Below are 23,072 nucleotides of genomic sequence, written 5' to 3'. Positions count from 1 at the left end.
TCTATACATCGATCATTGAATCCATCCTCACCTCCTCCATAACCATCTGGTACGCTGCTGCCACTGCCAAGGACGAGAGCAGACTGCAGCGTATCATCCACACTGCTGAGAAGGTGATTGCCTGCAATCTACCAACCCTCGAGGACCTGCACACGACAAGGTCCATGAGGCGAGCGAGGAAGATTGTGGCGGATTCCTCCCACCCTGGACACTCTCTGTTTCAGCTACTCCCCTCCGGCAGAAGGCTTCGGTCCATCAGGACCAAAACCTCACGCCATAAAGACAGCTTCTTCCCATCTGCTGCTGGCCTGTTAAACAAGGCCAAGGGCTTACACTGATTTTAACATTTTATCTACATAATGAAACCTTGCCGATATTAACTATGTTAACCTATTTGTATTTTTTATTTTTAAATTACTTAAAGCTATTTTATATTCGATATTTATTCAATTTTATATACTTCAGCCCCTTGGTGGTAGTTAGACTTTTAACCCTTATTATTATAGTAAGATTTGTTTAAAACTTATTTAAGATTTTAGATTCCTATATGTTGAATGTATGCACCATCCTGCCAAAGTAAATTCCGTGTTGGTGTGAACTTTCATGGTGAATAAAACCCTTTCTGATTCTGATTCATAGACTACAATGTTATCTCATTAGGAATCGATTCTAAACGCTCTCCTTTTCTACACAATCGATTCTCATGGTAGGTATCCCAATGGGATTCGATTCTATGCGCTTTAAATCACTAGCTAGATCGATTCCTATGTTATTAGAACAAATCGCCATAATCAATTTCCATGTTATCGAAAATGTATTCGATTCCATTGTACACTCACGACCAACGTCAATTCCAATGCAGTCCCAATAGGGATCGATGCCATCGGCTACATTTTTGACCACTATCGATTCGCATTTGTTATCCCCATAGGAATCGATCCGAGTTTTTAATTAAACCTTGAATCGATTTCCTCAGCACGTGACTTGGGTGAGGCGGCCACGTGGCTGCGTGTGGGGTTAATGGCGATGTCGAAACTCTACAAACTTGGCCTACTCTTCCCCTTCATCCTGCCTCTCCTCCTCCTCCACCACCTCGTCACGTGCAGCAGCCACGGTGAGCAGAGCCCGAGGTGGTCGATAAATCGGGTGCCAGGTTGTGATTGTGGGGGAGTGGTCGTGCAGTGGTTAGCGCACTGTGTGGGGAGTGGTGGTGCAGTGGTTAGCGCACTGTGTGGGGAGTGGTGGTGCAGTGGTTAGCGCACTGTGAGTGGGGAGTGGTGGTGCAGTGATTAGCGCAGTGTGAGTGGGGAGTGGTGGTGCAATGGTTAGCGCACTGTGTGTGTGAGTGGGGAGTGGTGGTGCAGTGGTTAGCGCACTGTGTGTGGAGTGGTGGTGCAGTGGTTAACGCACTGTGAGTGTGTGTGTGAGGAGTGGTGGTGCAGTGGTTAGCGCACTGTGTGTGTGAGTGAGGAGTGGTGGTGCAGTGGTTAGCGCACTGTGTGAGTGTGTGGGGAGTGGTGGTGCAGTGGTTAGCGCACTGTGTGTGAGTGGGGAGTGGTGGTGCAGTGGTTAGCGCACTGTGTGTGTGAGTGGGGAGTGGTGGTGCAGTGGTTAGCGCACTGTAAGTGTGTGGGGAGTGGTGGTGCAGTGGTTAGCGCACTGTGTGTGTGTGTGTGTGGGGAGTGGTGGTGCAGTGGTTAACGCACTGTGTGTGTGTGTGTGGAGTGGTGGTGCAGTGGTTAGCGCACTGTGTGTGTGTGAGTGGGGAGTGGTGGTGCAGTGGTTAGCACACTGTGTGGGTGTGAGTGGGGAGTGGTGGTGCAGTGGTTAACGCACTGTGTGTGTGTGGAGTGGTGGTGCAGTGGTTAGCACACTGTGTGTGTAAGTGTGTGGGGAGTGGTGGTGCAGTGGTTAACGCACTGTGTGTGTGAGTGAGGAGTGGTGGTGCAGTGGTTAGCGCACTCTTGAGTGTTTTTTCCCCATCTGCCCAGCTCCGCTGTTCCCACTGAATGTTCGTTTGGAGTCTCGAGACCTCCTGGCGACCCTTTGCTGGGACCCCGTTGAAGCGGCTCCCAGTGGGGATGGAGGGGATAGACCCCCACTTGTTGATCCTTTAACCATCAACTCGACCACCACCACCACGACCAACTCAACGTTCCTGAATGTTACATACACAGTTCAGAGCAAACTGTGAGATGCTCACTCACTCACTCAGCCACTCACTCACCAACCCACTCACTCACCAACCCATTCACTCACCCACTTACTCAGCCACTCACTCACCAACCCACTCACTCACCCACTCACTCACTAACCCACTCACCAACCCACTCACCCACTCACTCACCCACTCACTCACCCACTCACTCACTCACCAACCTACTCACTCACCCACTCACTCACCAACCCACTCACTCACCCACTCACCAACCAATTACCCACTCACTCACCAACCCACTCACCCACCCACTCACCCACTCACTCACCAACCCACTCACCAACCCACTCACTCACCAACCCACTCACTCACCCACTCACTCACCAACCCACTCACTCACCCACTCACCAACCAACTTACCCACTCACTCACCAACCCACTGACCCACCCACTCACTCACCAACCCACTCACCAACCCACTCACTCACCAACCCACTCACTCACCCACTCACTCACCAACCCACTCACTCATCCACTCACCAACCAACTTACCCACTCACTCACCAACCCACTCACCCACCCACTCACCCACTCACTCACCAACCCACTCACCAACCCACTCACTGACCAACCCACTCACTCACCCACTCACTCACCAACCCACTTACCAACCCCCTCACCCACTCACTCACCAACCCACTCAATCACCCACTCACTCACCCACTCAATCACCCACTCACTCACCAACCCATTCACCCACTCACCAACCCACTCACTCACCAACCCACTCACCCACCAACCCACTCACTCACACACACACCCATTCACCCACTCACTCACCAACCCACTCACCCACCAACCCACTCACACACACACGTCTCTCTCACCCACTGGCTCCTCACCACCCTCACCACTCCTCCCTGTGTCTCTGTCTGCGCAGCTTCAGACGAGCCCGCTGGCAGACCGTCTGCGCTGCCACAACGGAGACACGGTGCGACGTCTCCTTGGCGCTGGACGATCCCGGTGGCCGCTACCTCCTCCGTGTGAGATTATCCTTCTCATCCTCGCCATCGCGATCCTCACCCTGGGTAGCGCTTGTGGTCGTGCCCTTGAGGGAAAGTGAGTGGCACGAGATTGTACATATGCCTGTGTCTTTGTGTGTGTCTCTCTCTCTGTGTCTGTGTGTGTGTCTCTCTCTGTGTCTGTGTGTGTGTGTCTCTCTCTGTGTCTCTCTCTCTGTGTCTCTCTTTGTCCGTGCCTGTCTGGTGCTCACTAACAGCACTTGCCCCAACGGTGTTTTTCAGGCTACACGGAGGATCTTTGTCATCTTTGTCTGTGTGTGTCTCTCTGTGTGTTTGTGTCTCTGTGTATGTCTGTGACTTTTTCTGCCTGTGTGTGTGTCTTCGGCTCACAGGGGGAGATCACACAAACTCCACTCACTCGCTGTGTAGGACAGGGGAAGATCACACAAATTCCACTCACACTGTAGGACAGGGGGAGATCACACAAACTCCACTCGCTCTGTAGGACAGGGGGAGATCACACAAACTCCACTCACTCGCTGTGTAGGACAGGGGGAGATCACACAAACTCCACTCACACTGTAGAACAGGGGGAGATCACACAAACTCCACTCACTCACTCTGTAGGACAGGGGGAGATCACACAAACTCCACTCACTCGCTGTGTAGGACAGGGGGAGATCACACAAACTCCACTCACTCTGTAGAACAAGGGGAGATCACAAACTCCATTCACTCTGTAGGACAGGGGGAGATCACACAAACTCCACTCACTCTGTAGAACAGGGGGAGATCACACAAACTCCACTCACTCTGTAGGACAGGGGGAGATCACACAAACTCAACTCACTTGCTGTGTAGGACAGGGGGAGATCACACAAACTCCACTCACACTGTAGAACAGGGGAGATCACACAAACTCCACTCACTCACTCTGTAGAACAGGGGGAGATCACACAAACTCCACTCACTCACTCTGTAGAACAGGGGGAGATCACACAAACTCCACTCACTCACTCACTCTGTAGGACAGGGGGAGATCACACAAACTCCACTCACTCTGTAGAACAGGGAGAGATCACACAAACTCCACTCACTCACTCTGTAGAACAGGGGGAGATCACACAAACTCCACTCACTCACTCTGTAGGACAGGGGGAGATCATACAAACTCCACTCTGTAAAACAGGGGGAGATCACACAAACTCCACACACTCACTCTGTAGAACAGGGGGAGATCACACAAACTCCACTCACTCTGTAGGACAGGGGGAGATCATACAAACTCCACTCACTCTGTAGGACAGGGGGAGATCATACAAACTCCACTCACACACTCTGTAGAACAGGGGCAGATCATACAAACTCCACTCACTCACTGTAGAACAGGGAGAGATCACACAAACTCCACTCACTCTGTAGGACAGGGGGAGATCACACAAACTCCACTCACTCTGTAGAACAGGGGGAGATCACACAAACTCCACTCACTCTGTAGAACAGGGGGAGATCACACAAACTCCACTCACTCAATCTGTAGAACAGGGGGAGATCATACAAACTCCACTCACTCTGTAGTACAGGGGGAGATCACACAAACTCCAGTCACTCTGTAGAACAGGGGGAGATCACACAAACTCCACTCACACACTCTGTAGGACAGAGGGAGATCACACAAACTCCACTCAAACTCACTCTGTGGAACAAGGGGAGATCACACAAACTCCACTCACTCTGTAGAACAGGGGGAGATCACACAAACTCCACTCACTCTGTAGAACAGGGGGAGATCACACAAACTCCACTCACTCTGTAGAACAGGGGGAGATCACACAAACTCCACTCACTCTGTAGGACAGGGGGAGATCACACAAACTCCACTCACTCTGTAGGACAGGGGGAGATCACACAAACTCCACTCACTCACTCACTCTGTAGGACAGGGGGAGATCACACAAACTCCACTCACTCTGTAGGACAGGGGGAGATCACACAAACTCCACTCACACACTCTGTAGGACAGGGGAAGATTACACAAACTCCACTCACTCTGTAGGACAAGGGGAGATCACACAAGCTCCACTCATTCACTCTGTAGGACAGGGGGAGATCAAACAAACTCCACTCACACACTCTGTCGGACAGGGAGAGATCACACAAACTCCACTCACTCTGTAGGACAGGGAGAGATCACACAAACTCCACTCACTCACTCTGTAGTACAGGGGGAGATCACACAAACTCCACTCATTCACTCTGTAGGACAGGGGGAGATCATACAAACTCCACTCACTCTGTAAAACAGGGGGAGATCACACAAACTCCACACACTCCTTCTGTAGAACAGGGGGAGATCACACAAACTCTACTCACTCTGTAGGACAGGGGGAGATCATACAAACTCCTCTCACTCACTGTAGAACAGGGGGAGATCACACAAACTCCACTCACTCTGTAGGACAGGGGGAGATCACACAAACTCCACTCACTCTGTAGGACAGGGGGAGATCACACAAACTCCACTCACTCTGTAGAACAGGAGGAGATCACACAAACTCCACTCACTCTGTAGGACAGGGGGAGATCACACAAACTCCACTCACTCTGTAGGACAGGGGGAGATCACACAAACTCCACTCACTCACTCTGTAGGACAGGGGGAGATCACACAAACTCCACTCACTCACTCTGTAGGACAGGGGGAGATCACACAAACTCCACTCACTCTGTAAAACAGGGGGAGATCACACAAACTCCACACACTCACTCTGTAGAACAGGGGGAGATCACACAAACTCCACTCACTCTGTAGGACAGGGGGAGATCACACAAACTCCACTCACTCTGTAGGACAGGGGGAGATCACACAAACTCCACGCACTCTGTAGGACAGGGGGAGATCACACAAACTCCACTCACTCTGTAGAACAGGGGGAGATCACACAAACTCCACTCACACACTCTGTAGGACAGGAGGAGATCACACAAACTCCACTCACTCTGTAGGACAGGGGGAGATCACACAAACTCCACTCACTCTGTAGAACAGGGGGAGATCATACAAACTCCACTCACTCTGTAGGACAGGGGGAGATCATACAAACTCCTCTCACTCACTGTAGAACAGGGGGAGATCACACAAACTCCACTCACTCTGTAGGACAGGGGGAGATCACACAAACTCCACTCACTCTGTAGGACAGGGGGAGATCACACAAACTCCACTCACTCTGTAGAACAGGAGGAGATCACACAAACTCCACTCACTCTGTAGGACAGGGGGAGATCACACAAACTCCACTCACTCTGTAGGACAGGGGGAGATCACACAAACTCCACTCACTCACTCTGTAGGACAGGGGGAGATCACACAAACTCCACTCACTCACTCTGTAGGACAGGGGGAGATCACACAAACTCCACTCACTCTGTAAAACAGGGGGAGATCACACAAACTCCACACACTCACTCTGTAGAACAGGGGGAGATCACACAAACTCCACTCACTCTGTAGGACAGGGGGAGATCACACAAACTCCACTCACTCTGTAGGACAGGGGGAGATCACACAAACTCCACGCACTCTGTAGGACAGGGGGAGATCACACAAACTCCACTCACTCTGTAGAACAGGGGGAGATCACACAAACTCCACTCACACACTCTGTAGGACAGGAGGAGATCACACAAACTCCACTCACTCTGTAGGACAGGGGGAGATCACACAAACTCCACTCACTCTGTAGAACAGGGGGAGATCATACAAACTCCACTCACTCTGTAGGACAGGGGGAGATCATACAAACTCCACTCACACACTCTGTAGAACAGGGGCAGATCATACAAACTCCACTCACTCACTGTAGAACAGGAGGAGATCACACAAACTCCACTCACTCTGTAGGACAGGGGGAGATCACACAAACTCCACTCACTCTGTAGGACAGGGGGAGATCACACAAACTCCACTCACTCACTCTGTAGGACAGGGGGAGATCACACAAACTCCACTCACTCACTCTGTAGGACAGGGGGAGATCACACAAACTCCACTCACTCTGTAGAACAGGGGGAGATCACACAAACTCCACTCACTCAATCTGTAGAACAGGGGGAGATCATACAAACTCCACTCACTCTGTAGTACAGGGGGAGATCACACAAACTCCAGTCACTCTGTAGAACAGGGGGAGATCACACAAACTCCACTCACACACTCTGTAGGACAGAGGGAGATCACACAAACTCCACTCAAACTCACTCTGTGGAACAAGGGGAGATCACACAAACTCCACTCACTCTGTAGAACAGGGGGAGATCACACAAACTCCACTCACTCTGTAGAACAGGGGGAGATCACACAAACTCCACTCACTCTGTAGAACAGGGGGAGATCATACAAACTCCTCTCACTCACTGTAGAACAGGGGGAGATCACACAAACTCCACTCACTCTGTAGGACAGGGGGAGATCACACAAACTCCACTCACTCTGTAGGACAGGGGGAGATCACACAAACTCCACTCACTCTGTAGAACAGGAGGAGATCACACAAACTCCACTCACTCTGTAGGACAGGGGGAGATCACACAAACTCCACTCACTCTGTAGGACAGGGGGAGATCACACAAACTCCACTCACTCACTCTGTAGGACAGGGGGAGATCACACAAACTCCACTCACTCACTCTGTAGGACAGGGGGAGATCACACAAACTCCACTCACTCTGTAAAACAGGGGGAGATCACACAAACTCCACACACTCACTCTGTAGAACAGGGGGAGATCACACAAACTCCACTCACTCTGTAGGACAGGGGGAGATCACACAAACTCCACTCACTCTGTAGGACAGGGGGAGATCACACAAACTCCACGCACTCTGTAGGACAGGGGGAGATCACACAAACTCCACTCACTCTGTAGAACAGGGGGAGATCACACAAACTCCACTCACACACTCTGTAGGACAGGAGGAGATCACACAAACTCCACTCACTCTGTAGGACAGGGGGAGATCACACAAACTCCACTCACTCTGTAGAACAGGGGGAGATCATACAAACTCCACTCACTCTGTAGGACAGGGGGAGATCATACAAACTCCTCTCACTCACTGTAGAACAGGGGGAGATCACACAAACTCCACTCACTCTGTAGGACAGGGGGAGATCACACAAACTCCACTCACTCTGTAGGACAGGGGGAGATCACACAAACTCCACTCACTCTGTAGAACAGGAGGAGATCACACAAACTCCACTCACTCTGTAGGACAGGGGGAGATCACACAAACTCCACTCACTCTGTAGGACAGGGGGAGATCACACAAACTCCACTCACTCACTCTGTAGGACAGGGGGAGATCACACAAACTCCACTCACTCACTCTGTAGGACAGGGGGAGATCACACAAACTCCACTCACTCTGTAAAACAGGGGGAGATCACACAAACTCCACACACTCACTCTGTAGAACAGGGGGAGATCACACAAACTCCACTCACTCTGTAGGACAGGGGGAGATCACACAAACTCCACTCACTCTGTAGGACAGGGGGAGATCACACAAACTCCACGCACTCTGTAGAACAGGGGGAGATCACACAAACTCCACTCACTCTGTAGAACAGGGGGAGATCACACAAACTCCACTCACACACTCTGTAGGACAGGAGGAGATCACACAAACTCCACTCACTCTGTAGGACAGGGGGAGATCACACAAACTCCACTCACTCTGTAGAACAGGGGGAGATCATACAAACTCCACTCACTCTGTAGGACAGGGGGAGATCATACAAACTCCACTCACACACTCTGTAGAACAGGGGCAGATCATACAAACTCCACTCACTCACTGTAGAACAGGAGGAGATCACACAAACTCCACTCACTCTGTAGGACAGGGGGAGATCACACAAACTCCACTCACTCTGTAGGACAGGGGGAGATCACACAAACTCCACTCACTCACTCTGTAGGACAGGGGGAGATCACACAAACTCCACTCACTCACTCTGTAGGACAGGGGGAGATCACACAAACTCCACTCACTCTGTAAAACAGGGGGAGATCACACAAACTCCACACACTCACTCTGTAGAACAGGGGGAGATCACACAAACTCCACTCACTCTGTAGGACAGGGGGAGATCACACAAACTCCACTCACTCTGTAGAACAGGGGGAGATCACACAAACTCCACTCACACACTCTGTAGGACAGGGGGAGATCACACAAACTCCACTCACTCTGTAGGACAGGGGGAGATCACACAAACTCCACTCACTCTGTAGAACAGGGGGAGATCACACAAACTCCACTCACACACTCTGTAGGACAGGGGGAGATCACACAAACTCCACTCACTCTGTAGGACAGGGGGAGATCACACAAACTCCCCACATTCTGTAGAACAGGGGGAGATCACACAAACTCCACACACTCTGTAGGACAGGGGGAGATCACATAAACTCCACTCACACTCACTCTGTAGGACAGGGGGAGATCACACAAACTCCACTCACTCTGTAGAACAGGGGGAGATCACACAAACTCCACTCACTCACTCTGTAGGACAGGGGGAGATCACACAAACTCAACTCACTCTGTAGTACAGGGGGATATCACACAAACTCCACACACTCTGTAGGACAGGGGGAGATCACACAAACTCCACTCACTCACTCTGTAGGACAGGGGGAGATCACACAAACTCCACTCACTCTGTAAAACAGGGGGAGATCACACAAACTCCACACACTCACTCTGTAGAACAGGGGGAGATCACACAAACTCCACTCACTCACTGTAGGACAGGGGGAGATCACACAAACTCCACTCACACACTCTGTAGGACAGGGGGAGATCACACAAACTCCACTCACTCTGTAGGACAGGGGGAGATCACACAAACTCCACTCACTCTGTAGAACAGGGGGAGATCACACAAACTCCCCTCACACACTCTGTAGAACAGGGGGAGATCACACAAACTCCACTCACTCTGTAGGACAGGGGGAGATCACACAAACTCCACACACTCTGTAGAACAGGGGGGGATCACACAAACTCCACACACTCTGTAGGACAGGGGGAGATCACACAAACTCCACTCACACTCACTCTGTAGGACAGGGGGAGATCACACAAACTCCACTCACTCTGTAGAACAGGGGGAGATCACACAAACTCCACTCACTCACTCTGTAGGACAGGGGGAGATCACACAAACTCCACACACTCTGTAGGACAGGGGGAGATCACACAAACATCCCTCGCCATGACCCCCCCTCTCCCGTGTCTCAGCTGTGCTCAGCGCTCCGTCGTTCACCCTGAGGCTCGACAAACTGACGCTGGGGAAGGAGGAGGAGGGCGATGGTGAGGAGGAGGAGGAGGATGAGGAGTGCGGTGTTGTGGGTGACGATGAAGACAACGACGATGACGATGTCCGTGACGGCGGTGATGATGACCGCCGTGACTATAACGTTGAGGTCGATGGCGACGACTTCGACGACGATGACGATGTCCGTGACGACGACGATGACGACCGCCGTGACGGCGGTGATGACAATGGCCGTGACGGCGGTGATGACGATGGCCGTGACGGCGACGATGATGGCCGTGACGGCGGTGATGACACTGGCCGTGACGGCGGTGATGACGATGGCCATGACGACGACGATGATGACCGTGACGGCGGTGATGACGATGGCCGTGACGGCGGTGATGACAATGGCCATGACGACGACGATGATGACCGTGACGGCGGTGATGACGATGGCCGTGACGGCGGTGATGACGATGGCCGTGACGACGGTGATGACGATGGCCGTGACGGCGGTGATGACGATGGCCGTGACGACGACGATGATGGCCGTGACGGCGGTGATGACGATGACCGTGACGGCGGTGATGACGATGGCCATGACGGCGGTGATGATGACCGCCGTGACGACGACGTCGAGGTCGATGGCGACAACCTCGACGACGGTGGTCCTGGGGAGGCTGGGGAGTTGGAGGCGGCGGTTGACGGAGAGCCGGAGGTGTGGAAGCTGTCGTTGTTGGTCTCCGTTGGGCGTGGGTTGAGGACGCTGGTGTCCCACGACGTGGAGTTCCACCATCAGGTTGACATCTCGACAAGAGGCGGTGTTCGACGCACGGTGAGAGGTTGCCGGAGTTGTGACAGGGGTCGGGAGGTTGTGGCGGGAGATGTGTGTGGTTGGGTGGGTGGGTGGTGATGCTGCTACTGATGATGATGATACTACCAATGACACTACTACTGATGATGCTACTACTACTGATGATGATGCTGTTGCTGCTACTACTACTGCTGCTACTACTGATGATGATGATGCTTACTGCCAGGAGCGCTTCATCGGATGCCGGTACCAACACCAAATGATGCTTCTGCCGGGACGGGAGGATGAGTACTGCGTCCGCGTGAGAATGGTAGCCGACTTGCCACGGTGGAAGGCAGGGGAGTGGTCTCCACTGTCGTGTGTCTCCGTCCCTCCACCACACAGCACCGTGGGTGAGTGGGTGGCTGAGTGAATGAGTGAGAGGTATTTTTGTGCGTGTGAAGTGGGTCTCTGTGTGAGTAGTCTTGTGGATCCCTATGAGTGGTCTATGGGTCTCTGCGTGAGTAATCTATGGGTCTCTGCGTGAGTAGTCTATGGGTCTCTGCGTGAGTAGTCTATGGGTCTCTGTGTGAGTAGTCTATGGGTCTCTATGAGTAGTCTATGGGTCTCTGTGTGAGTAGTCTATGGGTCTCTATGAGTAGTCTATGGGTCTCTGCGTGAGTAATCTATGGGTCTCTGCGTGAGTAGTCTATGGGTCTCTGCGTGAGTAGTCTATGGGTCTCTGTGTGAGTAGTCTATGGGTCTCTGTGTGAGTAGTCTGTGGGTCTCTATGAGTAGTTTATGGGTCTCTGCGTGAGTAGTCTATGGGTCTCTGCATGAGTAGTCTATGGGTCTCTGTGTGACTAGTCTATGGGTCTCTGTGTGAGTGGTCTATGGGTCTCTATGAGTAGTCTTTGGGTCTCTGCGTGAGAAGTCTATGGGTCTCTGTGTGAGTAGTCTATGGGTCTCTGTGTGAGTAGTCTTTGGGTCTCTGCGTGAGAAGTCTATGGGTCTCTGTGTGAGTAGTCTATGGGTCTCTGTGTGAGTAGTCTATGGGTCTCTATGCGAGTAGTCTATGGGTCTCTGTGCGAGTAGTCTATGGGTCTTTGTGTGAGTAGTCTATGGGTCTTTGTGAGTAGTCTATGGGTGTCTGTGTGAGTAGTTTATGGGTCTCTATGAGTAGTCTATGGGTCTCTATGCGTAGTCTATGGGTCTCTATGAGTAGTCTATGGGTCTCTGCGTGGTCTTCCCACCCAGCCCCTCGTGTGGGTGTCGACACGGACGGCCAGGTCACGGCGGTGGTCGGCCAGAAGGTGGCGCTGCTGCGCTGCGTCCTGTGGGGAGCGGCCGTGGTGGTGGTGCAGGCCAACTGGCTGAAGGCCTCCCGTGACGACGTCTGGGCGGGGGCCAATTTGGCCGCGCTCAGCCCGCTGCACGGCACGGCGTACACCAACTCGTCCCTCGCGGGCCGACTGCGGTTCCGCGTTGGGGTGCCTCCCGGCGACGTCTCGCTGGAGCTGCTGGACGTGCAGGCTGGCGACGGGGGCCTCTTCCTCTGCCACGTGGCCACCTTCCCCCACGGCAACTACGAGGGGAGGGTCAGCCTCTCTGTCATCGGTGAGGATTGGCACTGCCCCACGCAGAGACCCATAGACTCATCACGCAGAGACCCATAGACTCATCACACAGAGACCCATAGACTACTCACACAGACCCATAGACTCATCACACAGAGACCCATAGATTCACACAGAGACCCATAGACTACTCACGCAGAGACCCATAGACTACTCACACAGACACCCATAGACTCATCACACAGACACCCATAGACTACTCACACAGACACCCATAGACTACTCACACAGACACCCATAGACTACTCACACAGACACCCATAGACTACTCACACAGAGACCCATAGACTACTCACACATACACCCATAGACTCACACAGAGACCCATAGACTCATCACACAGACACTCATAGACTATTCTAGATTTAAAGCTTTCGTGACTGCTAGGATCCATACTCTTTGGTTCTATTGGGTAAAGTCACGTAGGTAAAAAATTAAATAACAAACAAAAAACAACCATTGGAAAGATGTTCTAAATCGAACTAAACATTAAACTAATTTCAATGGTACAGTATATTTTTTCAAGTAGTGGTACCCCAAACTTTCGCAGCTCTTATAAATTCCCTTTTCACACCATCAATAGGTAAATTCCCCCTCCCCCCCCCCGCGCCAAACGGCAAGTCCACCGGCACGTACACCACCTCTTTTCTAAAATCGGCCAATCAAATACTAATTTTTATGCTAATTTCTTTGTCAGGACACCTTGTTTGCTCGCACACAGTTTAAAGGTCCGCGGTCTGAGCGTGGTTGTGTTTCGCTAAATTCTCCTGTTTGATTTGTACTAGGTGCCTCGGTGAATGTATATGCTCTGACTTTAACATAGCTATTTCTGTGACCAGTTACAAGCTAATCACTCAGCTATTTCATTGCTAAATTCTATGCTAATTCCTTTGTCAAGGGGTGCCTCTGCAGATGTGTATACTTTAACTTCGCTATTTCAATAAGCCATTTCAATGCTAAATTCTATGCTAATTCCTTTGTCAAGGCACTTGGCCTTTTTCTTCTCACACAGCTTAAAGGTCGTGATCTGAGCGTGGCTTTTTTTCACTCCAGCGCTGTCCTCCAGATAGTCTCGTCCCTTCACCTGATGAAGGCCGCTTGTGTTGTGGCCGAAACGTCGTGATTTTTGTTATTTTATTTTTTACCTACGTGACTTTACCCAATAGACCCATAGACTACTCACACAGAGACCCATAGACTCACACAGGGACCCATAGACTACTCACACAGAAACCCATAGACTCATCACACAGACACCCATAGACTACTCACACAGACACCCATAGACTTCTCAGACAGAGACCCATAGACTCACACAGAGACCCAAAGCTCATTATCTTCTGCAGATGTAGATGCCACTGGTTCTTCACGTTCTGCAGATGTAGATGCCACTGGTTCTTCACGTTCTGCAGATGTAGATGCCACTGGTTCTTCACGTTCTACAGATGTAGATGCCGCTGGTTCTTCACGCTCTGCAGATGTAGATGCCACTGGTTCTTCACGTTCAGCAGATGTAGATGCTGCTGGTTCTTCACGCTCTGCAGATGTACATGCCACTGATTCTTCACGTTCTGCAGATGTAGATGCCGCTGGTTCTTCACGCTCTGCAGATGTAGATGCCACTGGTTCTTCACGTTCTGCAATGTAGATGCCACTGGTTCTTCACGTTCTGCAGATGTAAATGACACTGGATCTTCACGTTCTGCAGATGTAGATGCCACTGGTTCTTCACGTTCTGCAGATGTAGATGCCACTGGTTCTTCACGTTCTACAGATGTAGATGCCACTGGTTCTTCACGTTCTACAGATGTAGATGGCACTGGTTCTTCAAGTTCTACAGATGTAGATGCCACTGGTTCTTCACGTTCTGCAGATGTAGATGCCACTGGTGCTTCACATTCTATTGATGTAGATGCCACTGGTTCTTCACGTTCTGCAAATGTATATGCCACTGGTTCTTCACGCTCTACAGATGTAGATGCCACTGGTTCTTCACGTTCTACAGATGTAGATGCCACTGGTTCTTCACGTTCTACAGATGTAGATCCCACTGGTTCTTCACGTTCTGCAGATGTAGATGCCACTGGTTCTTTATGTTCTGCAGATGTACATGTCACTGGTTTTTCGTATTCTGTTGATGTTAATGTCACTGGTTCTTCTCGTTTTGCAGATGTAGATGCCACTGGTTCTTCACCTTCTGGAGATGTAGATGCCACTGGTTCTTCACCTTCTGGAGATGTAGATGCCACTGGTTCTTCACGTTCTACAGATGTAGATGCCACTGGTTCTTCACGTTCTACAGATGTAAATGACACTGGATCTTCACGTTCTACCGATGTAGACGCCACCACCGCCGTCTGTTGCACGCCGGTTGAACTCACAACTTTCGGTCCGAACAGGCAACTGGACACACGAACAGGTTTGTTTGCATCTCTGAATGTTGCATGCGTGTGTGTCCATGTACGTGTGTGCGTGCATGCATGTGTGTTAGTGCGTGTCTGTCCGAGTGCGTGTGCATGCATGTCTGTCCGTGTGCGTGTGTGTGTGCGTGTGTGTGTGCGTGGGGAGCGGTAGTGTAGCGGTTAGCGCGCTGCGCTATGAACCTGGCGACTCGGGTTCGATTCTCGCTCACGGCCAACACCAGTGACGATTATCTGAACCGGTCCCGGGCCTCCCCTAGGTCGACTCAGCCTCAAATGAGTACTTGGTGTGGTGTGTAAACATTGCCACTAGGGAGACAAAGGCGGTCGGGCATGGTGCTGGCCACCCACCCCCTCGTGTACCGTTCCGGCCTTCATAGGTGCTCGCTAACAGCACTTGCCCCTACAGTCTGTTAAGGCTATACGGGGGATCTTTGTGTGTGCGTGTGTGTGTGCATGTGTGTGTGCGTGTGTGTGTCCATGTGCGTGTGTGTGTGCGTGCGTGTCCGGCAAAACAACCCCCTACCTCCTCGCGGTGCCGGACGGGCAACTCTGTCGTGGACAGTGCTGTGGGGGGAGGTCCAATTGTGATTGGCTCCTCCCCTCATGGCATATGTGTCCACCACAGGGGCTAAACGGGGGCTCTGGACAGGTGCGAGGGGCTGGTAACCCCTCCACCTTCTATTAATTACCACTAAACCGCAAATTAAGTATATAACTAATAAGCTTGTGCCGGAGGCCCCGGGGGGCCAGGCGTCTATGACGTCTCCTGCCCAAACCCCAATTGGCGGAGCCAGGAGATTGAATATCTACCCTCGGGGCTCCTCCAGAAACAACGAAAAACCACTACGGGTAGCCACGTGGAATGTTCGAACGCTCACTGCGGAGGAGAGGCTGCCACTCCTCTGTCGGGAGCTGGACCGGTACCGCCTGGATCTATGTGGCATTCAGGAGGTCCGGTGGACCGGCTCTGGCTCCTGCCACCATGAGGGGTGGACAGTCCTCTACTCGGGGCAGCAGACTGCCAAACAACAGGGTGTGGCTCTTCTTTTGAACAAAAGAATGAAGGGGGCGTGGGAGCGTGGCGGTGAGGTGTGGGAAGCTGTAAGCCCCAGGCTACTTTGGGCTCGCCTTCCCATCAACCGGAGACAAGGAATGGTGGTCGTGGTTACTTATGCCCCCACCGAAGATGAACATCCGTGGAGGGATGCAGGCAAAGCCGATGAGTCAGATGCCATCTATGACCTGTCACAGGTGCTGGCTAAAGTGGCCCCTCGGGATAGAGTCATCATGTTGGGTGACTTCAATGCCTGAGTTGGTCATGATACTTCACCTGGTCTGGAGTGATTGGAGGGCATGGGCCAGATCAGCTCAATAACAACGGTAGGAGGCTGCTAGATTTTTGTGCAGCCCATGGGCTTGTAATTACCAACACGTTGTTCCGGCATCGGCGCATCCACACAACATCATGGATGCATGCCGGGTCCAAGCAAGAACATCTGCTGGACTACATAGTGACGGACCAGCGGATGCGATCCCATGTCCTTGACACCAGGACCGACCGTGAAGCTGACCTGCCCTCTGCCCATCGACTAGTCATATGTAAGATGCGCCTGCCATTCTTCCACTCTGGTGGTGGGTGTACACCCAGGACTCCATTCCAACCTAAAGTGGCCTGGTCTCACTTATCTGATGAAAGTTGCAAGCGAGAATTTCATCATCGCTGGCGGCTGGGATTGGCATCGTCCCCGACTCCTCCTGATGTCGAGGGTAAATGGGCGAGGTTTAGGACTGTGACTCATGCAGCTGCAATGGCTGCTTTGGGTACGCGGTCCAGACCTCCCCAGAGACCCTGGCTGACAGAGGAGGTTTTCAGGATGGTCGAGAAAAAGCGACAGGTCCACTGTCATCGGCTACAGAATCCCACGTCAGAGAATGAGGAGGCTTACCGCAGCCTTCGCTCGGAGGTTCGGAGAGCCGTGAGGCGCTGCAAGGATGGGTGGTGGTCGCGGGTTGCTGAGGAGATGAGTCTGCCTCAGTGGCCCATGATCACAAATCTCTATTTAACTCCATCAAAAAAGTAATCTGCAGCGCCACACCTATTACCATCATTAGGGGAAAAAACGGTGACCCAATCTCCGACCCCCAGGAACAGGTTTGCAGATTTGCTGAGCATTTCTGTGAGGTCCTGGGGGAGGGAAAATCCCTCAGCCAGGAAAACATCGTGGCACAAAGCGAGGATGACCCTGCTGAGGCTGCGGTGCCTCAAATATTGGAAGAAGTCACCCCCTGTGAGTGGCTGCCTGAGGTGCCATCTGTTGAGGAAGTACTGAAGGCGATCCGGAGTCTGAGACTAGGAAAGGCAGCGGGCAGAGATGATCTCCTAAGCGAAATGCTGAGGGAGGGCGGCGTTTGTGCACAGACTGCCCTATATGACATCATAACAACTGTCTGGACCACTGGACGGGTTCCGCAGGATTGGAAGGATGCCCTGGTGGTCCCCCTTTTTAAGACTGTAACAACAACAGACTGTAACAACTACAGGGGCATCTCACTCCTCAGTGTGCCGGGAAAGGTCCTGGCAAGGATTATTCAACATCGCCTTGCCAGGCACGCTGAGGAGAGGCTTGCGGAGCCCCAATGCGGTTTCAAGAAAGGGCGGTCCTGCACAGATGCCATATTTTCTGTCCGTCTGCTACAGCAGAGGTGTAGGGAATTCCAACAAGACCTACATCTCTGCTTTATTGACCTGGTCAAGGCCTATGATACCATCAGTAGGCCTGGGCTCTGGGTTGTTTTTTGTGCTTTTGGAGTACCTGAATCTCTGCTCATGATCATTAAGGACCTTCATGATGGTGAGCGGGCCCGGGTAAAACTACGTGGCCGGGAGTCAGAGTCATTCCCTGTACACCTTCGGGTGCGACAGGGATGTCCTCTGGCTCCCACATTATTTAACATCTATTTTAACCACGTAGTTCGTGAAGCCTTCAATAGCTGTACCGGGGGAATCTCCATATGGTACAGATATGATGGGAGGCTGGTCGATGCCCGGGTGCGGTCAAGGGATGGCTCCCTATTGCTCAACCACGTTATGTATGCTGATGATTTGGTAATAGCTGCTCATTCAGAAGAGGAGTTGGAGACGCTGCTGCTGAGACTGGAGCGTGCCACTAAGAGGTGGGGCCTTACCATCAGCCCCACCAAAACTAAGCACCTGCCTGGGTATTTTGTACCATCGGACACTCCACCCCCACAACTCCAAATCGGTGATGGGGCAGTGATGGGGCAGTTGTGGAGAGAGTGGAGAGTTTCCCATACCTGGGCAGTGTGCTTATGACTGGCTCCAGTTTAACAGCAGAGGTCTCCGAATCAGTCGAGCGGCAATATCTTTTCATCGGTTGCGTAACGCTGTGTGGAAGCTACCTGGTCTGTCGCTCCGCACTAAGCTTCAGGTCTTCTCGGCCACGGTCATTCCCTCCCTTCCCTACACTTGCGAAACGTGGACCCCCCTAATGGAACATCTTCGCCGGTTAGAAACATTTAGGCTGGCCTGCCTACAATCCATCCTGGGTTTAACCAGGCTGGATTGTGTGAGGAGCTCACAAATCCTTGAAAGATCTGGACAAAGTCCCATCGGTGAGCTCCTCCGGCAGGCAAGGCTGTGTTGGCTGGGCCATGTAGCCCGCATGCCCAGCCACTGCATGCCGAATCAGCTTTTGTTTGGCCGGATCGAGGGGGCTAAACGGGCGCGGCACGGGCTAGAGAAGAGATGGAGTGATGTGGTACAGGAGGACGTGGAGCTGAGTGGACTTGCCGATGACTGGTACCAGCGGTGTCAAGATCGGCCTCTGTGGAGGAGGCTCGTGAAGGACGCTACTAAGCAGTTGGAGGCAGTCGCCCTCCAACAACAACGGAGGGCGGAGGAGCGACGCTCACAACAACGAGCGGAGCGCCGGGTGGCTAAAGCACAGAAGGTTGCCACAGTAGGGGGCACAGGTGGTGCATCAGCCAGTCATCTCAGTCAGTCGACCCGTGGCACCTGGGTCTGCCCCGTGACCTCCTGCCAGCGGGCGTTCGACACTTCACGTGGCCTCAGGGTGCACATAGCCTGGCACAAGCGTCGTGGTGATGTCACCGCCACTTAGTGGCGAATGGCGGTTGTTGTTGGTACGTGTCCGTGTGTGTGTCCCTGTTCTGGCCACCCATCCCCTCGTTTGTCACAATCACGGCCTTCACAGCTGCTGATACTCGCTAACGGCACCCGCCCCGACAGTCCGCCGGGGCCTTCACGGGGGAATTTTGTCTCCGTCCGTCCCTTTGTCTCGCTCCCTCGACCCGCAACGCCCGGGTGCGAGCGGCACGAGCCTCAAAGCGCACCTAGCCTGGCGCGTGTGGTCATCGCGGCGGTTGTCGTCGTCGTGCTACGGCGGCACGCTGACGCCACGCGGGGGATTGTTGTTGTGCCACGCAGAGAAGGCGGCGGCGGCGGGCCGGGCCAGCTGGGCCGCTCCGGCCGCGATCCTCGCCGTGTCCCTCGCCCTGGTGGCCACGCTGCTGCTGCTGCTGCTGCTCTACCGCCGCCGACGCCGCCGGCAGCAGCAGCATTGGCAGGAGCCCTGGGGCCCCACGTGAGTCGCTCGCTTCTCTCGGACGTGGGGCGGACGTCGGCGGTGCCCGCGGGGTCATCTTTGTGACGACCTGCCGCTGTGCCCCCCCCCACCACCCCCCCCACTACCCCCTCACTACCCACATGCGTGCAGGGAGGATTCCCACACTCTCCCCAAGGCACCGCGGAGAAACGCGGAGGGCGACCGTGGCTATGTGAGTGGCACACCGCCAGGACACAGAGGGGTGTATAGTGTAGTGTATAGTGTAGTGTGTAGTGTAGTGTGTAGTGTATAGTGTAGTGTGTAGTGTAGTGTATAGTGTAGTGTATAGTGTAGTGTATAGTAGTGTATAGTGTAGTGTGTAGTGTAGTGTATAGTTTAGTGTGTAGTGTATAGTGTAGTGTATAGTGTAGTCTATACTAGTGTAGTGTATAGTGTAGTGTATATATAGAGACACACTTAGACTCGACCTAAAGCTTTTGTGACTGCAGGAATTCATTTTCTTTGGGTCTTTCGGTAAAGTTGTGCCCACTTCGTTTATGACCCTTGGGCTACACCCAACTTTAAAACTTTAAAACAGCCTGCTGCCTGCTCAGCAGCTTTCTTACCCCTCGTTTCTCCTCCTGATGACGATTGCCAAAATAATACCCACAGACTCACCACACAGAGACCCACAGACTCACCACACAGAGACCCATAGACTCACCACACAGAGACCCATAGACTCACCACACAGAGACCCATAGACTCACCACACAGAGACCCATAGACTCACCACACAGAGACGCATAGACTCACAACACAGAGACCCATAGACTCACCACACAGACACCCACAGACTCACCACATAGACCCACAGACTCACCACACAGACACCCACAGACTCACCACACAGACACCCACAGACTCACCACACAGAGACCCACAGACTCACCACACAGACCCACAGACTCACCACACAGAGACCCATAGACTCACCACACAGAGACCCATAGACTCACCACACAGAGACCCATAGACTCACCACACAGAGACCCATAGACTCACCACACAGAGACGCATAGACTCACAACACAGAGACCCATAGACTCACCACACAGACACCCACAGACTCACCACACAGACCCACAGACTCACCACACAGACACCCACAGACTCACCACACAGACACCCACAGACTCACCACACAGAGACCCACAGACTCACCACACAGACCCACAGACTCACCACACAGACACCCACAGACTCACCACACAGACACCCACAGACTCACCACACAGAGACCCACAGACTCACCACACAGAGACCCATAGACTCACCACACAGAGACCCACAGACTCACCACACAGAGACCCACAGACTCACAACACAGAGACCCACAGACTCACCACACAGAGACCCACAGACTCGCCACACAGAGACCCACAGACTCACCACACAGAGACCCATAGACTCACCACACAGAGACCCACAGACTCACCACACAGAGACCCACAGACTCACCACACACTGTGCGTGTTGTGGGGATGCTCCGTGTGTAGTTGCTAACGCTAGAGAGTGGCAACACGGCGGATATGGAGCTGCACGAGTTGCCACCGCAGCCTCAGCACCAAGACAGCGGAGCTGGCAGCTACGACTACACGGTGAGGAGGGGTGGGTGGCGAGCGAGCGGTGAGCGAGCGGTGAGCGAGCGGCGAGTGAGTGTCCGCCCACATCACCGATGCTCCTGCTTAGGCTGAGTGAGCGATCTGCTTCTGGCCACCCCAGTGGGTGGGTGGGGGGTGGGGTCGGTCACCGTCTCTCTAATTTATTCCGACCCGCGCAGGTTTTCACAGACGAAGATGACGACGAGGAGTGGAAGGAAGATTTTTGAGAAGCGGCTCGGGGTGGGGCGGGGGGGTGGGGGAGCGAGAGTGCTCCACCTTGCCGTGCTCCACCTTGCCGTGCTGCACCTTGCCGTGCTCCACCTTGCCGTGCCCCACCTTGCCATGGTTGCCGGCGGCAACGCCGGGGATTGTCGCTTCGCGAGCGGGTGAACCCCCCCCCCCCCCCGAAAGAACCAAGAAGAATTGTTGTTGTTGTTGTTTGATCCCAACTGAGCGATGTTTTTCAGCATTGGGGGATATTTGCCTCGTGCCGGTTACAATCGGTGCCCCGAGTTTGGCTTTTAACTTTTTTTTTTTGGGTGGGGTGGGGGTGGGAATTTGTTTTACGAAAGAGCTCTCCGTAAACCGGACGCAGTGTTTTTGTTATTTTATTTTAGTCTTCGCGACGGTCTCTCACCTCCCAGCGCTTTCCCCCGGCGTTGGTGTGCCGCTGGACGGGAGGCGACTGGGCGTCGTGCCAGGGAGCCAGGGAGAGGGGGGTGGGGGGTGGGGGGAGAATTTAAATTCTCCCTCGCGTGGCCGGGGGTCAACGAGCGGCGACATTGGCACGGTCCGTCACGACGTCCGGCACCGAGGGAGTTCCGCGTGTTTATATTATATTGTTTTGTCGGGGCGACAGGCGGCGTCACGATGGCGCGTACAACGCCGTGAGCCTTCGTGCGCCACGTCAGCGTCTCAGTTTTTTATTTCTCCCCGAGCCCGGCCAGTTTCATCGGCCACTCCCGCGATGCCGCGGCACTTTCGTAGTTTGATGCTGTTGGTTTTCGGCGAGCCGATATCGTCCGGGTTAGATCGCTGTCGCCTGACGAAGCTGGTTGTTGTGATTGCTGGGGAAATGTCACGGTATCCAGAGTGCAAATGTTGTTGCTTGGCTCGCTAACCCACCAGTGTGATGTGCTAGTGTACTACACTACACTATACACTACACTATACACTACTCTATACACTACACTATACATTACACTATACACTACACTATACGCTACACTATACACTACACTATACACTACTATACATTACACTATACACTACACTATACATTACACTATACGCTACACTATACACTACACTATATACTACACTATACACTACACTATACACTACTATACACTACACTATACACTACACTATACACTACACTATACTATACACTACACTATACTATACACTATGCACTACACTATACGCTACACTATACACTACACTATACACTACA

At 52.7% G+C, this 23,072-nt stretch overlaps 1 protein-coding gene across 1 annotated transcript; it reads left to right on the top strand.

Annotated features, from left to right (window-relative positions):
- Positions 1-807: 807 nt before the first annotated feature.
- LOC142915788 (uncharacterized) lies at positions 808-22,773 on the top strand. Its single transcript, XM_076061464.1, has 11 exons — positions 808-1,114; positions 1,992-2,190; positions 3,099-3,277; positions 10,495-11,348; positions 11,554-11,719; positions 12,564-12,923; positions 15,114-15,362; positions 19,835-19,991; positions 20,124-20,184; positions 21,512-21,613; positions 21,796-22,773. Exons 1-11 carry the CDS (start codon positions 1,021-1,023, stop codon positions 21,841-21,843), a joined length of 2,469 nt encoding a protein of 822 aa, XP_075917579.1. The 5' UTR covers positions 808-1,020; the 3' UTR covers positions 21,844-22,773.
- The last annotated feature ends 299 nt before the right edge of the window (positions 22,774-23,072 follow it).

The sequence above is a fragment of the Petromyzon marinus genome, unplaced genomic scaffold (genome assembly GCF_048934315.1).
Source record: "Petromyzon marinus isolate PM22_M1 ecotype Great Lakes invasive population unplaced genomic scaffold, UKy_Petmar_22M1.pri1.0 PM_G_Scaffold_35, whole genome shotgun sequence".
Classification (NCBI taxonomy): Eukaryota; Metazoa; Chordata; class Hyperoartia; order Petromyzontiformes; family Petromyzontidae; genus Petromyzon; species Petromyzon marinus.
The sequence above is the reverse complement of the archived record's forward strand: the minus strand, read 5'-3'. Positions and strand labels throughout refer to the sequence as shown.

Coding starts and splice junctions, on each gene's coding strand:
- LOC142915788 (XM_076061464.1), top strand. CDS start 1,021: ATGGCGATGTCGAAACTCTACAAACTTGGCCTACTCTTCCCCTTCATC. Junction 1,115..1,991: donor CGTCACGTGCAGCAGCCACG/GTGAGCAGAGCC, acceptor CCATCTGCCCAG/CTCCGCTGTTCCCACTGAAT. Junction 11,720..12,563: donor TCCACCACACAGCACCGTGG/GTGAGTGGGTGG, acceptor CTTCCCACCCAG/CCCCTCGTGTGGGTGTCGAC.